Consider the following 17,503-nt stretch of genomic DNA (forward strand, 5'->3'; position numbering starts at 1 on the left):
TAATTACATAATATCCTCCTCCCTCCTCTGTTGAATAACCGATATGAGAGAGGATACTTAAATTAGCATCATGAATTTTCCTCGTATACACGAAACTGTATTAGTTTTTGCTTGCATTTTTAAGAGAGAGAATTTGATTTTGAGTGCAAAGGCTTTGACCATTGATTTGAATATAAATTTTAACATGGTCAAATCTTAAAAATAATTGGTATTTCTCTTAATATTGTTCTTTGGAATAAGCTTTATAAGGCCCTTATTTTCATGAGTAGTAGACCTCTTATGTTAAAATGAGTTAATTGACATGCATAGATCATCAGCACAAACATTCTAAAACTTCTTATATGGATTAACAATAGCTAGAATTCCATCTGGATTTGGGGCTTTGCCCTTTTTAATCTCATTGAGGGCAAAGTGGATCTCATCATTGGAAAAATGATCCAATAGTAGGTCAAAGCTAGGATCAACCTTGGCTTGCATGGATCCTAGAAACACACACAAAAATGGATGAAACCATTACACTTTTTTTAAACTAGGTTTGGGTAATAACAAAAAGGGTGCAAAATGCACTTGCATTATTTTGTATAGCTATACTGCTTTGTAGAAAGCACAATGAAAGGGAGGCTCTTATAGGGTTTTTATAGCTCATTTAAGAATTGGGATAATGACGACTAAGTATTCTAATACAACAATGCTATAACTTGGTTGTTTAAGAAACACATGCTCTAAAAGGACTTGTTTAACACATTCTCTTTATCACTCTAACAAAGTTGGTTGTCCTAATCTATGTAAGGCATTGTTTAAGTGAGACTATTGGAAATTTTGACACCCCATGCCACTTGGCTACTATTCCTAAGGGGACAATCACCCTTTATTTTTAGCTAGCATCCTCAAATGATAAATCATTGACCTTAATCAAATATCTTGTTTAGAATATTGATATAAGATTTGATGTAAAAGTATACGATCATGATCAAATCATATTGATCTAGCTGCTAGTCACAAAAACCATTTTCAACATTGAAAAAACTCTACATCAATTTATCTATCACCATTGTTTTTACTCTCTTCATCACAGACACCTCATCCACAATTTAGCACAACATATGCATATACATGAATTTAAAATCTCAATTTTAGCTCACATAAACAACACAATACTATGGAGATAGGAAAGGTATAAATCAAATAAATGATCCAAGTAATAAGTGCATCCTTGTTTGACATTAGCAACACCTTTATCTTTTGTAAAACATGATGTGGCCTTGAAAATCTAGTCAATATAAAAGCTACACATTTTGTTAGCCCTTGGTTAAACTTGTAATGATAAACACACATGGGTGTAATATAAGCATGCAAAAGTACTCTCGGAAGGAATCACGCATTACAAGAAAGAAGGCAACTTGTTTGCATTTCATATGTACCAACACCTTTGTCTTTTGAAAATCACGATGTGGCCTTGAAAGTCTACTCAATATTAAAGCTACTTGTGTTGTTAGCCCCTAGTTAGCAAACTTGTATTGGTAAATAATATAAACATGCAAATATAATTTAGGAAGGAATCACGTATTACAAGAAACAAGGCAACTTGCTTGCATTTCATATGTAACAAATTGTACATGATATTGAGTACTTAATTCAATGGGCCATGGTCAATTGTTTATATTAGTGTAGCTCTCAAGATACACTTTGTTTTTATGTATACTACAATATTTTCATTACATTAGTTGAGTTATTCCTTCACTTGATCTTGTGAAGTTAATGTGACATTTATTAACAATGCTTTATTATTATTTTGATTACACAAAGAGAAATATATTTTGAAATTGAAACAACAACATTCAAGCGGCATGCCTTTTCAATCAAATCATGGACATATCATAAATACATTGAGCTAATAAGTAACCAAAGCGGCATGCCTTTTCAATCAAATCATGGACATATCATAAATACATTGGGCTAATAAGTAACCAAAATCTGGAGCTTTTCTAATAGGGATGAGATAGAACCTAATTAACAAACATTGTTTGTCATGTCTTTGAGTGTATAAGAAGTATGCATATAGAATATGAGAAATATCCAAAATGCATTTATGGATAATAATTGGCATGATGTGGTAAACAATTTGTACACACAAGTGGATACTCATTGTATATGGCTTTCTATGATTATTCTCATCTAGCTATAATTAGCAAATAACTACTTTTACATAATCAAAAGTATGCACAAGGAGATGCAAAAAGTTCGTCAACTATGAATTGGGAAAGTTATTTAGAAGCGATAGATTGGCATGCAACAATAGGTCTCACAAAAGTTTCTAAGTGCTAGTTACCTTACATAGCTTGGCCTCTAATCATGCAAAAGTGCAAAGACATCATTAGAGAATTAGGCCTAACCCTTGCGACATACACTTTACATTTTGTGCGTTAGAAATCTCACTCTCTTTGTTGTTAAGGCTACATTACTTATGGTTCTACAAAAGTGTGAGTTGTAAACTATACAGTTGGTTGGCTTCAACAATATTGGATCCATTCCTAGGCTTGATTCATCAAGTCTAAGGGTTGATTGATGGATGTTATTGTATATTGTTACAAGTTTAACAAAATCAAAGTCTTGGCCAAGACTTTCTAGCTCAAGCGGAGACAAGCATATATTGAATTTAGGTTAGGGGTTCCATTCTTTGTGAGGAATGTTGCATCTTGGGGAAAAATGAGGTAAAAAGTGCTTACATTGTAGATCCATTGGCTAGTCATTAGGGTCAATTTGTAAACAAGGCCCAAACTTCAGCTAGTTATCATGGGTATCGAGTGCACCTTGCAACAACAAGTCCATGGTCTAAGCTCTAGGAATTCAATTCATACAATCTTGTTTATGTCTAAAGTTAAAGATAGTACGTGTGCATGTGTATATGTTGCAGGTTTAGCAAATGCATTTTAGGAAGCTCCACACTACTTTTAAGAGTGTGTTTTTATGATAACCTTCTGGCATCAGTTGTGCTGATCTTTCAAGGTAAAATTTACTATACTTTTATAGAGCAGAGGATTTCATGCATGCAGAGACACGCGTCATCTGACTAGATTTTGAAATGGTTTGCTTTTGGGATCCACATATGAGTTCGACCCTATACCATGGCATGGAATCTTCCTTGTGTGTGAGTCGGGCTATTCTTAATCTACCCCCCTCTCTACTTCCCTCTTTCTTAGGCCTAGATGCACCCAAATTTGCATTGTCACGACTCACAAGGTCTATCAATACTCTAGGCTATCTATAGGCATCCACACATAAAACCTGCATGCATGCACATGCACATAGGTAGATGTATGGCACATCTTGTGCTGCATGCATGGAAGAAGCTTATAACCTCTAGACGAAGAACAGCAGGCTACGAACACTTGTCTTAAGGCTACTCGTATATTTGCTACCTCAGACATGGCAGCAGCTTCCATAGCTTCCTCACATAATCTTCTATCAGCTTCAGCTTCTTCTTCTACTTCTTCTTCTTCTCCTTCTTCGGCTTTTCATTCTCCATTCGGACGAATAGGTGGCCCTTTGGCCTGCCCCCGCCTGACCTGGAGCTCTTGTGTGAGACATTACCTTTCCACCAACGGTGCCTTCCGCACCTTCTGGAGAATCCGTGCAACACCACAACATGACGCAAACGGAACGCATAAGAGGAGCCTCTCTGCAAGGGCAGAAGCTACCGGTATGTCTACTTGTTTCTGTTGCTTTTGGTTATCTCAAATTAGGTGCAGGATCTAGCGAACACAGCTGTGTGGCCTAAACGTTCGGCTACAGATGGCAATGTAAAAGGGCAGGCAGCAGGAGAGAAGGCCCAGACTCAGCCAGCTGCTGCGCTGAGAGAAAGGCTGGGGCAAAATATCTGGCCATCATAAGACGTATGTGGCTCGTCTCTCGGAGCATGTGCGATTCGAGCTGTTGTTTCCTGGATAGAGCATACAGGCAAGAACCAAAACTGGAGATGAAGATGATAAATTGCAGAAATTTGCCAGAATGGCTTCCATCTACCTTGGAAAGACAGGGCCTTCCTAAACAATCACAAGGGGCATCATGATGCTACCTCCATTTCAAATCCGTTAGGAGCTGTCTTTTGCTAAAGTGGCTGAATATTTTCATCAGGAGCAGCCCCCAGCTTTTTACACCAAATGGATTCCACGTGTCTGGCACGTGCTGTTGTGGCTGGTGGAGCAGCTGCTACTCTCATTGTATTTCTGGTTTTGGAGTAGCCCTGAAGCTTCCTGGTTATAAATTGCTTTATTTGTTCTGCAGGCAAGCCTGACGATTACTTAGCAAGCACAGGTTATCCGTTCTTGCTTGACTGCTGGAGTATTTTGTACTGTGCTGACAAACTATCTTCCCCTCGTCTTTCTGGGTCATCCAAGCTAGAGGGTAAAAACTATCTGATGTGGAGAGTGAAGATCAAGACCCAGGTCGTGGTCAAGAGGTTATGGTGTGTTGCTGATGGTTCATGTGGCAATGACTAGACATGTTCATGGTGTTAGGTCTAGGTGGAAAATTCAAGAGATTAGCTCGGATGTTTATGGAGGATGATGTGGTGGTCTAATGAGTTTCATTACTCTAGGGAGACCTCTCCCTGTCCACCACACATTGATCCTTCTGCTCTAGGTCGCGCTTGGTAAAATTGAAGTAAAAACGTCATAGTAACAAGGAATAGCCATTTCCTAGCTCTTTTCCCTTCGAGACTTAGTTTCCTATGAGTTTTTGTTGTTGTTTCCATTTAACATGTTTCCTAATGTTTGATCCAAGCATCACTCAAAGGTTTCTTTCATCCAAGGTTGGTTTTTTGATTTTCTCACTCCTTTTGTGATAGTATATATCTCATAATTCACATGCCAAGAATATGATTTGCATTTCGAAAGTCCTTTATATGAAAGGTTTCATGCAACCTTTTCTTCAATGCATCGACATCCAATTGCGACATCTCAGCAATAAGCATGTCATCCACATAAAGGATGTAGATCATAAGGCTACCACCCATAAGCTTCCATGTATATAGGTGGCAATCTCTCTCACTCCTTGTATAGCCTAAAGCATCAAACTTATCATTCTATTCTTGGAGCTTGCTTCAATCCATATAAGCCCTTGTTGAGCTTACATACCAATTGCTCCTTGTCCTATACAACAAACACTTCTAGCTTCTCATGTAAATATCCTCATGCAAGTCCACATGCAAGAAAGATGTCTTTATATAATGTAGAAAAGCTTCATGTTTTCCTTGGCAACAATTGCAAGCACTGTGACCCGTCTAAAGAGTGGCCATTTTGACTATCGGTGAGAAGATCTCGTCAAAGCTTATACCCTTCTCTTGCTTTGATGTTAGTGTGCTTCTTAAAGTTCTTTGTCCACATTTCGAAGGGAGAAAGAGTTCACATGTTTAACACTTTCTAGTCATTTACTAGCCGTCTCCTAGCTTTTCATATTGCGGCAGACTTCCTTATTGCTATTGTCGTTATATTGCATGCGGCTATGAAAAATGTCAATGTGATCCACTTAGCACTAATTTCTTATATTGTTGATATTCTTGCTTCTAAACTATTGTTTTCTCATTGAGCACAACTTGTGCTTACCTGCAACACTCTTGTTTTATTTGTAGAAAATTAGTTTTGACTCCAAAGAGCATAGAGCTTGTTGTTGAGATACCAAAGTAATTAAGCTCATTGTATTCCATTAATTCCTATTTTGATTTTCATTTATAGCCACAAAAAGGCTTTATTTGTATCATATATTAGTGTCTAGGTGCTACAGTTTAGTGAATCATGTGCTTATAAATAGGGTACGGGCATCCATCCATTTTCACTCCACACTTACTCTCTCATTCATTCTTTACCATTCCCCCATCACACCTTCAGCCTCAACCCTCTACCACTGTTGTCCACAGCCCTACCTTGGCAGATATCTAAGTTTGTGGTGCTGTCCAGCTAATGGTGATGGCTTTCCAACATGCGATTTCATTTTGGAGGTCTTCTTGACATTACCATTAGTACTGGATGCTCTTGATTGCTGCATTTTGGTCCACATAGCTTGGCAACTTGTTCATCATCATCTTCATTTTCATTGTTGCATTCTACTAGTTTGCCTCCTCCCTTTACTAGTACTGTAGATTATCTTCATCATTATTATGTGTTTCAAGCTCTTGCTGCCATCCTAGCTCCGATGCTATAGTTCTCAGCTATCAGTCACTTTATCAAGGCTGCCTTTGTAGAGCAAATTCGTGCATCTACAATAGGTTACAATCTCTTTATTAGCCCTACTTTAGATACCTACCTCTTTGTATTTTCTTCACTCTTGAAGGGTTGCCCTTGCCCAAGAGTTGTCTTGACAACAACCATCATCCTGGAGAAATTTTAGCATGTCCTTCCTCTGCAATAGCCTCTTGAGGGCTGCATTGACTCCTTCTATTGTTGTGCTTCATCTTCCAGTGTCTACATAAACATTCCATTGCTTGGAGGATCGTGTTTCGCTCCCTCCATAGAGTAGCACTTTTCCTTGTCATCGCCGCTTCTATTGGAAGGATTATAGATTGCTCCCTTCATAGTGCAGATTGCTTCTAGGTGCTATCGCTTGATTAGCTAGGACAGTGTAGTTATGTTTGAGCTTTGCTCCATTGTATCAACTTGATTCATTCAGCTGTGATTCAATGGCTATCTTTCTGTCAGAAGTGGAGCAGCGGTGGAAGCATAAACATGTGCTGAAATAAACTGCTGAAACACAAGACAAAAAGAGAAAAGAAAAGAAAACGATACAGATGAGAACTCAGATGTATGCACGGGAAATGGAATCCATATATCTGAACACGAGACAGTCGCATACAACAGTGAGTCACTGGCTGCGTGGGCACTGGCACTGGCTCCTCTCTCTACAGAGTCTGCAGATGGTGAAATGAAGTGATTGACTGAGGAGGAGCCACTGAGTATAAATAGGCTGAAAAAGTGGGGAGCAATAATGCTGGTCGGACAGCATTAATGCTGGCCGACTGATGCATAAAAATGCCCCAATGGCATAAAATGCCACACAAGAAAAATACCTAAAATACCTAATAAGAATGCCCAGCCCAGATCAAGCTCAGACTCACACATGAGCTGATAAATACTCTGCTAACACCCTCTCTCAGATCATGAGTGATCTGATACAATACAATAGTACAATGAAAAGGGATCAGAAACTATATAACATAGAACCACCAAGTAGAACCATGGATACCTAAGCAGTGGGTGATCAAGCCACGACCAAGGTGCCTCGGAGAGAACCTGATGTCGATGTCGATCGTACCAAACACCTGAAAATAGAGAAGATCATAGCATGTCTCTGTGTCCATCACCAATATCTTGCAGTAGCATACAAGTCCATCCTGTCAAAAATGCCCCTGAACATAGGTGACCATGGATTCCCCGCCTTTGGCCAGACCGCCAAAGTGTCCCCTCATGTGAGCTCCAGACGAAAGCCTCCCGCTCTCTGTCAGATAACCAGCTCAGCATGAACCTGGATGTCAATCCCAGCTCCAGGATTTGATTCCGCCAGACTGAAGTCGATGCGTCAGGGACGTCCCTCTCTGGAACCTGTGCACCTGTATAAAAGTATAGATGAGGCGCGGCTGCCCCATCTGAACACCCGCTCACACTCCCTCTCTGGCACAAGAGAGTCGTGAGGGATGACCTCATCACCACCACTAGAAAGCAGCCGAGGAAGGGGCCACCAAGCCCTTCCCGCGATCCGAAGAAGAGGATCCCTTCCGCGCCTTGGACTTCACCTTGGTCGGAGGATTGGAATCGGAGTCTGATGAAGGAGAGGACTCATCGGTAGAGTCAGCATCCCGCTTCGTCTTCTGCTCCTTCCTGGAAGCTGCTAACTTCTTGCAGTCCTTCCGCAAATGTCCCTTCTTGCCACAGTGGTAACACTGGGTCTTCGACTTCGTCTTCCCGTTACCCCTCGCTGAAGCTACATAAGCCTCACCTCCATAATGTGCCGGAAGCCGCCCCTGTAATCTCAAGGATGTCTCATGCAACTTATCATCAGGGGAAGTGCACGGAGGAGCCATATGGAGAGGAGAAGAAGAGAAGTAGAGAAGAGATGGAATTTAGAGAGGAAACACAGCCAAAACGCAACCAAAAACACCAAAAATAGTGAGGTCACATGCAATATAACCCAAAATCTGATCAATAGAAGACAAAATCTGCTGTAGAAAGTCAAAAAATCAGTCAAAAACTGCCAAAAACAGTAAAAACGGCCTGAAGTAACAGTCACCCAGCCACGAGAGATGCTGAATCAGCAAAACGCAGGCTGTAAACTGGAGAAAAACAGGTAGAAAACTGTCGCCAGCAGCTGCAGATGAAAAACGCAGGCAGTAGAGGGTGCGGAGGCAGCAGGCGATGGCAAAACTGCAAAAAGCGCAGGCTGAAAACAGCCCCAAAACAGGTCGCCTGGCTGCGACAGCAGTCGTCTAATCAGCAGGGGTACAAAACAGTCCTGAAATCAGCAAGAAAACACAGCAGAAACACAAATCCTGAAAACTGATACCATGTCAGAAGTGGAGCAGCAGTGGAAGCATAAACATGTGCTGAAATAAACTGCTGAAACACAAGACAAAAAGAGAAAAGAAAAGAAAACGATACAGATGAGAACTCAGATGTATGCACGGGAAATGGAATCCATATATTTGAACACGAGACAGTCGCATACAACAGTGAGTCACTGGCTGCGTGGGCACTGGCACTGGCTCCTCTCTCTACAGAGTCTGCAGATGGTGAAATGAAGTGACTGACTGAGGAGGAGCCACTGAGTATAAATAGGCTGAAAAAGTGGGGAGCAATAATGCTGGTCGGACAGCATTAATGCTGGCCGACTGATGCATAAAAATGCCCCAATGGCATAAAATGCCACACCAGAAAAATACCTAAAATACCTAATAAAAATGCCCAGCCCAGATCAAGCTCAGACTCACATATGAGCTGACAAATACTCTGCTAACACTTTCTTCATTCATCATCTTTTTCAATGTTTTTGAGGTTCTTTGTCTTAGTGTTTGATGTACACTCTTGTGTTTCTCCCTGCAAATCTTATAATTTCTCAACATGTTATCAAAGTTTACCATTTCGTCTCTCGATAGTTGCACTTTGGGGATACGGCCCCTACACTTGGGTGATGTTTAGACCTGGTGATGTGCTTTCAAATGATAGTTTGGATGAAACTAACCTTCCTTCTTGGATAGGGTGGTAAATAACCTGATTAAGCAGTAATTACAACAATTAAAAAATTCTCAAATTGAAATGAATACTTTGCCATATAATCTTGGACATTGGATAGCTTGTTGCTCCTAAAATTGGCACCCCTTGCAGTATTTCTTTAATTTTTATTGCAAGTGGATGGAGTACAACTGAGATCCTCTGATCTCCTTTCGCTAATCCAAGTGTCTCTTGTTGTCAAAACTGATCAATAAGCCTCCAAACCGATTTGCCCCTCGGTTTGCTTGGGGATTGGTCTTCATCCTGCTCCTTGAAAGACAAATCTAGCCCTAAATCTGATATTGGTTGGTTGGCCTCTTGAATCTCCGTGAAATTCCTTAATTTTAGTTTCTAGAATTTAAGTCCTAGGTCCTTAATTCTAAGCATGCGTCTCAAGGCGGCAGTCAAAACCCTAATTTCTAGTGTAAATTAGGGTTTATGGTAGAGATTGGCTAAAACTTTCTTCCTTTGATGGCTCAAATTGTTGGAAAATATTGTGATAATTTGAGAGATGACCAAGGGGTGAGAGAGAATGCTATAGAGAGAGATTTCAGAGTTTTATCCTGAGAAACGCTGAAAAATTGTTGCTGCCTTGCTCAAACAACCATGAAAGTTGTTACCTACGGCTTAGGATCACCGGAAAGACTGTTGCCCCCTCCTGTCTTGTTAGAGATTGTCATTCCTTGGACAACCAAGAGAGTTGTAGAGCAGCAGGCAGTATGTCGCTATAGCCACGTCAGCAGCCAGGGCAGATGCCACGTGGCAGGTGTAGGCAGGTAGTTCTGTACCAATCGGCTACATTTAATGCAGCCAACCTGGTCATTTTTGGCCTTTTCTTTTTTGCTATTTATAGTAGTCCTCCAGCACATTGTTAGTACTGGTATCTGACAGTTTACAGCCTGCTGGTGATTGAGACATTACTTGGGCTGATGGAGATCGAGGTCCTCAAGGTGGAGACACATGCAGATATTTTCTATACAGCATTTTTCACTGCAAATTTTCTGCGTTTTACTCTCTCTCTCTCTCTCTCTCCGTTCACTTTTTGTCATGGTCATTCGCTTCCGCATTACTTCACTCTGACATGGTATCAGAGCATTGAAGGACTGTGGAACTATTTGAAGAGGAGTATTTAGCGCAGCACAAGACTGCCTTTTCAGTGTTCAAGTGCGAGCAGGTGGGCTGCGCATCAGAACAAGGGTGAGGCGAGCATGGGCGTGTGAAAAAAGAGAAGATTTGCTGAAGCTGATGCTGTTTTTCTCTTGTTAGAGAGGGAAGAAGGCTGTGTTTTTGCCTTCTAAGTGCTGATTTTACTTTTTTATCACCTCCGGTAGAAGAAGGTTCGGGAATCCAAGGCAAGAGCCCTAGCAGGCTGCGTTTTTACAGTTAGAGGGGGTTTTCTTTTGTGTTTGTGCAGGCATTGCAGGTGAAGATGTCTAAGAGACCGACGTGTTGTTTTAGGCAATCATGGACCGGAAGGTGCCTGTCCTACTGGCTCTTCCATCAGATCAGAAACTTGATGGTGACAATTACCGTATTTGGCGAGTGATGATGTTGGTCATATTGGAGTCTTATGATTTGGAGGAGCTTGTGATGGAGGAGATCAATCGGCTCTCAGTGAGAGACGAGTCCAAACTCTCTTCCAGTGCTCGTGCGGAGTTGACCAAAGCTCAATCTCATTGGGACAAACTGAATGCTAGGATTTGTTCTTTTCTTTTTCTGTCTTGTACAACAACTGTGATAGCCCATATCGAGCACTTGTCGATGGCTCGGGAGATATGGTTGGAACTTGACCATATGTACATCTGGATGACCCTTATGAAGAGGGTTTCTTTGGAGGTGCAGATGCGGACCTTGTCCGTGACTAAGTCTTCTTCGCTTTGGGAACACATCAACAAGCTTCGGCAGCTTGACATGCAGGTTCAAAATGCAGGGAAGCCCATTTCCTCCGAAGACATGGCGATCACTCTATTGTCCTAGTTGCTGCCACGATTTGTACTTTTTATTCTGCTCTTATTGCTTCGGGACGGGAGTTGACTCTTCGATGGGAAGAGTTGGTTCCTATGGTCTTGGACCAAGAGGAACAACAAGAGGAACAATTGAAGGAACAGAATGCTTCCAAATCGGAGGCATTGGTTGGTCAAGCCTCTTAGAAGAAGGAGAAGGACCAAAAGAAGAATAAGGAGAACAACAAATCCAAGAAGGACAAAGAGAAAGAATTGACATGCCATATTTGTGGTAAGACCTCTTATTGGAAGAAGGATTGCCCCGATAAGGACAAGAAGGACATTAAGAAGAAGGACACGAAGGATTTTGAAGCGGTGGCTGTACCCTCATCAATTGCTTTCCTACACTTAGAAGTCATTGAGGGCTCTACACCGAAGACTTCTGATGCTGCGATGACAGCTCCCTAGGCTCGAGAGTGGATCGTGAGTAGTGGTGCCTCACAGCACATGACTTCTTCGACAATTGCTGTTACCCATTTGTGACCCTCGCGTGGGCAAATTCTCATTGGAGACTGCTCTTTTGTGTCTATTACTGCACGGGGTGAGATGCACCTGATTCGAGATGGATGTGGTGGTATCCATACTTCCGAGGTGTTGCATGTGCCAGGTTTAGGGTATCATTTGCTTTCGGTCCATAAGATTTGTTCTCTTGGCCTTTTGGTGGAGTTTGACAGTGATGCTGTTTGAGTTCTTGATCATGGATCGAGGCAAGTTCTCTCTTCAGGTTATGAGGAGAATGGCATTTACAAATTGAAGTCTTCTACAGCTCTTACTTCTCTTCTTTTTACCTCTCAAATACAGTTCGAGCTATGGCATGCTCGGTTTGTCCACTTGAACTATGAGTATCTTCCGAAGGCGTCGCAAGGATCGCTTGTTCGAGGTTTGCAAGACATCGTGGTGAGCGAGCAGCCCTGTGTCTCTTGCATTTGTGGGAAACAACATAGGGATGCGATTCCCAACAAAGCTTCAAGGCGGTCTACTTCACCTATGGAGCTTGTATCTACAAATCTTTGTGGCCCAATGAGGAATGAGTCCATGAAGGGGAGCTTGTACTTCATGTTGATTGTAGAAGACTACAGCAGGATGACATGGGCTTACTTCTTGATGTTGAAGTTGGAGGCTTTTTGGCTTCTCTTCAAGGAGAACCAATCTGACCGGCGATTGAAGACCTTGCCCTCAGACAAGGGTGGTGAATTTATTTCTAATGAGTTTACTTGTTTTTGTGCAGATAAGGGCATTCACTAGGAGTTTGCTAATACCAACACTCCTCAAGAGAATGGCATTTTGGAGTGGAAGAACCGAAGTGTGATCGAGATGGCGTGCTCCATGATGGAGCACCGATAGACACCTCAGTTTTTGTGGGCCAAGGCAGTGGCTACGACAATTCACATCCTCAATTGATCTCCCACTTCTGTCGTTGACAGGATGACACCTTTTGAGGCTTACTTTGGAACTAAGCCTGATGTCTCTTATTTCAGGATCTTTGGGTGTGACGCCTATGTGCATATCCTAAAGACGCAGCATGACAAGTTTGAGGCGACTTCTTGACGACAGGTTTTTGTTGGTTACAGCTCTCAGTCCCAAGGTTATCGCTTGTTTGATCTCGTCAAGCGGGATGTCTACATGAGCTGAGATGTGCGGCTCGTGGAAGTTTTGGCCATAGAGGGGGGTGAGGAGCACCCCGTAGTTCGAGATCAAGGGGAGAGTTTGTTGAGAAACCCTTTACCCGCAGTTTGCGTTTTTGCATTTCTACGTTCTGCGTTTAGGGTTTGCAGCCCCAAAAAGGGGCGCCATCCTAGATTGATTGTGCCTATTTATAGGCCACTCTCTCATTCATTCCTCACGGCTAATTCATTCAGTTCGTCACCTCTTCTCTCCAGCCTCTCCACTACCCTCACACCCCTTCAGGAGGACATTGCGGTTCGTGGTTCGTGGCTGTCTTCATCATCATCCTCCTCCTTGTGCTACGGCACCCTTGTTCCCTTTTATCACATTTACTCCATGATTCAAAGCTTCATCATTCCATTCATCATAATTTCTTCTCTCTTCTCTTCTCTTCTCTTCTCTTCTCCATGTTTGCCGAGTTCACTCCGTGTTTCTCCCCGCAAACCCTACTATCTCGCTGGTACGCCATCTTTTGACATGGTATTAGAGCTGGATCTACTCAAACTGTGGCAAAGATCTTCCACTCTAGTGACGGCAAAGATTGGTGACAGGTTCGGCATCCAGTTCTCTTCTTCTTCCGTTGCACCAAAATCTTGTTTTTGCAAGTTTCAGGTGTTTTCAGCTTGCTGCCCACACACCCCTTTTGCGGAAGGCATCGCAGTCTCAAATGTCCCTTGCTGTCATCTACAGTCCGGCACCTGTTTTCCAGCCTTCCACCCACAATTTGCAGTTGTTTACAATAGAGCGACTATTGTGATCACTCTCCATTCAGAAAACAATCTCGTTTTTGCAGATTTCAGGTATTTCAGCTTGCTGCCTACATCTCGGACGCGGAGGACATCGCGGTCCAAGCTGGCCATTGCTGTCTACAACAGTCAAGCGCTTGTTTCCAGCCTTCCACTTGCAGTTTGTAGTTGTTTATAGCAGAGCGATTGTTGCTGATCACTCTCCATTCAGAAAACAATCTCGTTTTTGCAGATTTCAATAATTTCAGGTTGCTGCCCACACCTTGACGGGGAGGACATCGCAGTCCAAGCTGGCCATTGCTGTTTACAACAGTTTGGCGCCTGTTTCCAGCCTATCACACACTGTTCGGAGCTGATTTTAGCGCATGCTGACTGCTACTATTGGTTTTTCCTACGTTTTTAGTCTCTCTCTCTCTCCTTACTTGCTTTTTTCTACTTCCCACTGGCAGCTCACTTCCAGCCCTTTCACTACCCTCCCACCCCTTGTGGCAGACATGTTAGTAGAGTATTTGTCAGCTCATGTGTGAGTCTGAGCTTGATCTGGGCTGGGCATTTTTATTAGGTATTTTAGGTTTTTTTCTGGTGTGGCATTTTATGCCAGTGGAGCATTTTATGCACCAGTCGGCCAGCTTTAATGCTGTCCGACCAGCATTATTGCTCCCCACTTTTTCAGCCTATTTATACTCAGTGGCTCCTCCTCAGTCAGTCAATTCATTTCACCATCTGCAGACTCTGTGGAGAGAGGAGCCAGTGCCAGTGCCCACGCAGCCAGTGACTCAATGTTGTATGCGACTGTCTCGTGTTCAGATATATGGATTCCATTTCCTGTGCATACATCTGAGTTCTCATCTGTATCGTGTTCTTTTCTTTTCTCTTTTTGTCTTGTGTTTCAGCAGTTTATTTCAGCACATGTTTATGCTTCCACCGCTGCTCCACTTCTGACATGGTATCAGTTTTCAGGATGTGTGTTTTTGCTGTGTTTTCTTGCTGATTTCAGGACTGTTTTGTACCCTTGCTGATCAGACGACTGCTGTCGCAGCCAGGCGACCTGTTTTGGGGCTGTTTTCAGCCTGCGTTTTTTGCAGTTTTGCCATCGCCTGCTGCCTCCGCACCCTCTGCTGCCTACGCACCCTCTGCTGCCTGCGTTTTTCATTTGCAGCTGCTGGCGACAGTTTTCTACCTGTTTTTCTCCAGTTTACAGCCTGCGTTTTGCTGATTCAGCATCTCTCGTGGCTGGGTGACTGTTACTTCAGGCCGTTTTTGCTGTTTTTGGCAGTTTTTGACTGATTTTTTGACTTTCTGCAGCAGATTTTGTCTTCTATTGATCAGATTTTGGGTTCTATTGCATGTGAACTCTCATTTTCTGCAATCAGTGCTTGTGTTTTGGCTGTGTTTCCTCTCTAAATTCCATCTCTTCTCTACTTCTCTCCTTATCCTCTCCATATGGCTCCTCCGTGCACTTCCACTGATGATAAGTTACATGGACCTGATTATCTCACATGGAGTGCTGTCATGAAAGCTTGGTTTGTGCAGAAGCGGTTATGGTACATGGTCTGTGGAGCTATTCCTCGACCTCTCCGTCCTTTTCCTCTTCCTGAAGACTTTGATGAGGACAACCATGAGACATCCTTGAGATTACAGGGGCGGCTTCCGGCACATTATGGAGGTGAGGCTTATGTAGCTTCAGAGAGGGGTGACGGGAAGAAGAAGTCGAAGGCCCAGTGTTCCCACTGTGGCAAGAAGGGACATTTGCGGAAGGACTGCAAGAAGTTAGCGGCTTCCAGGAAGAAGGAGCAGAAGACGAAGCGGGTTGTTGACTCTACCGATGAGTCCTCTCCTTCATCAGACTCCGACTCCGATCCTCCGACCAAGGTGAAGTCCAGGGCGTGGAAGGGATCCTCTTCTTTGGATCGTGGGAAGGGCTTGGTGGCCCCGTCCTCGGCTGCTTTCTAGCGGTGGTGATGAGGTCATCCCTCACGACTCTCTTGTGCCAGAGAGGGAGTGTGAGTGGGTGTTCAAATGGGGCAGCCGCGCCTCATCTATATTTTTTACAAGTGCATAGGTTCCAGAGAGGGACGTCTTTGATGCATCGACTTCAGTCTGGCGGAATCAAATCCTGGGGCTGGGATTGACATCCAGGTTCATGCTGAGCTGGTTATCTGACAGAGAGCGGGAGGCTTTCGTCTGGCGCTCACATGAGGGGACACTTTGGCAGTCTGGCCAAAGGCCGGGAATCCATGGTCACATATGTTCAGCGGCATTTTTGCCAGGATGGGCTTGTATGCTACTGCGAGACATTGGTGATGGACACAGAGACATGCTATGATCTTCTCTATTTTTAGGTGTTTGGTATGATCGACATCGACATCAGGTTTTCTCCGAGGCACCTTGGTGGTGGCTTGATCACCCACTGCTTGGGTATCCATGGTTGTACTTGGTGGTTCTATGTTGTATAGTTTCTGATCCCTTTTCATTGTACTATTGTATTGTATCAGATCACTCATGATCTGAGAGAGGGTGTTAGCAGAGTATTTGTCAGCTCATGTGTGAGTCTGAGCTTGATCTGGGCTGGGCATTTTTATTAGGTATTTTAGGTTTTTTTTTGGTGTGGCATTTTATGCCAGTGGAGCATTTTATGCACCAGTCGGCCAGCTTTAATGCTGTCCGACCAGCATTATTGCTCCCCACTTTTTCAGCCTATTTATACTCAGTGGCTCCTCCTCAGTCAGTCAATTCATTTCACCATCTGCAGACTCTGTGGAGAGAGGAGCCAGTGTCAGTGCCCACGCAGCCAGTGACTCACTGTTGTATGCGACTGTCTCGTGTTCAGATATATGGATTCCATTTCCCGTGCATACATCTGAGTTCTCATCTGTATCGTGTTCTTTTCTTTTCTCTTTTTGTCTTGTGTTTCAGCAGTTTATTTCAGCACATGTTTATGCTTCCACCGGTGCTCCACTTCTGATAAGACATTGTGGTTCGTGCTTCACACTGCCCTCACACCCGTTGAGGGGAACATTGCGGTTCGTGGTTCGTGACTGACCTCTTCCACCTCTTCCTTCTTCAGCAAGGCACACTGGTATCCATGGCTTTTTTACCAACAGATGACCAGACTACTAGGTGCTTCTACTGTGGCATCATCGACACACCACCAATGCTTGCTGACTTCGACCTTTGCTCCCCACTCCCCCGGAGTATATACATCTTCCACTAGGCACTCCTTGTGCCACCTCTCCTTTCTGGGCCACAGAAATCATTCTGCATCGGCTATCAGAGTACTATGCTCAAGGCATTAAGACGCATCCAATGCTCACTAAGTTTTTTCGAGCACATGGAGGATTGATTGGCGCCACAACCCCTTGGAGATCATCGCAATGCCAGCAGCAGTCTTCTTCCACCTATTTTCGGGTAAAGTGGCTACCACGGCCTGCGGTTCTGCAATCCGCTCCATCGAGAGACAACGATTGTTTGATACCGTCTCCTTGTCAGTCCGTTCCTTCGAGAGATAGTGGTTACTCGATTCCTTCCTTTTCTTCGGCTTCTCGGTCCACTCCTTTGAGAAGCAACGATTGTTGCCTACTCATTGCTCAGTTTGAGCCCCACCCTTTACCCTCACCTTCTCAGGTTCGAGAGCCCAACTCTAAGCATTTTTCACCACCCCAGATACCTTCTTCGGCACAATTGGCGGCGCTTTCTTCATCCTCAGACATTTTGGAGTTCGTGATCTATGAGTTTTTGGATTCCCTATCTACCTCACAGGGGGATTTAGAGGGGGATGATCTTTCTTTGCCCTCCGAGGGGGCATCTACATCTACTGTGACTTCAGAGGGGACTC

The 17,503-nt window shown here is 43.4% G+C and overlaps 1 protein-coding gene across 1 annotated transcript in view; it reads left to right on the plus strand.

The window, feature by feature from the left end:
- The first annotated feature begins 3,219 nt into the window (after positions 1 to 3,219).
- The window catches only part of PUR2 (Glycinamide ribonucleotide (GAR) synthetase), a 69,642-nt gene continuing 55,358 nt past the window's right edge, over positions 3,220 to 17,503 (plus strand). Inside the window, exon 1 of the mRNA XM_087697863.1 lies at positions 3,220 to 3,700. Coding sequence (XP_087553989.1) covers positions 3,427 to 3,700 — 274 coding nt within the window. The 5' untranslated portion in view covers positions 3,220 to 3,426. The remainder of the gene's footprint in view (positions 3,701 to 17,503) is intronic.

Source organism: Lygodium microphyllum, chromosome 17 (genome assembly GCF_053477565.2).
Source record: "Lygodium microphyllum isolate KBCC chromosome 17, Lygodium_microphyllum_v1.1.10, whole genome shotgun sequence".
NCBI classification, from domain to species: Eukaryota; Viridiplantae; Streptophyta; class Polypodiopsida; order Schizaeales; family Lygodiaceae; genus Lygodium; species Lygodium microphyllum.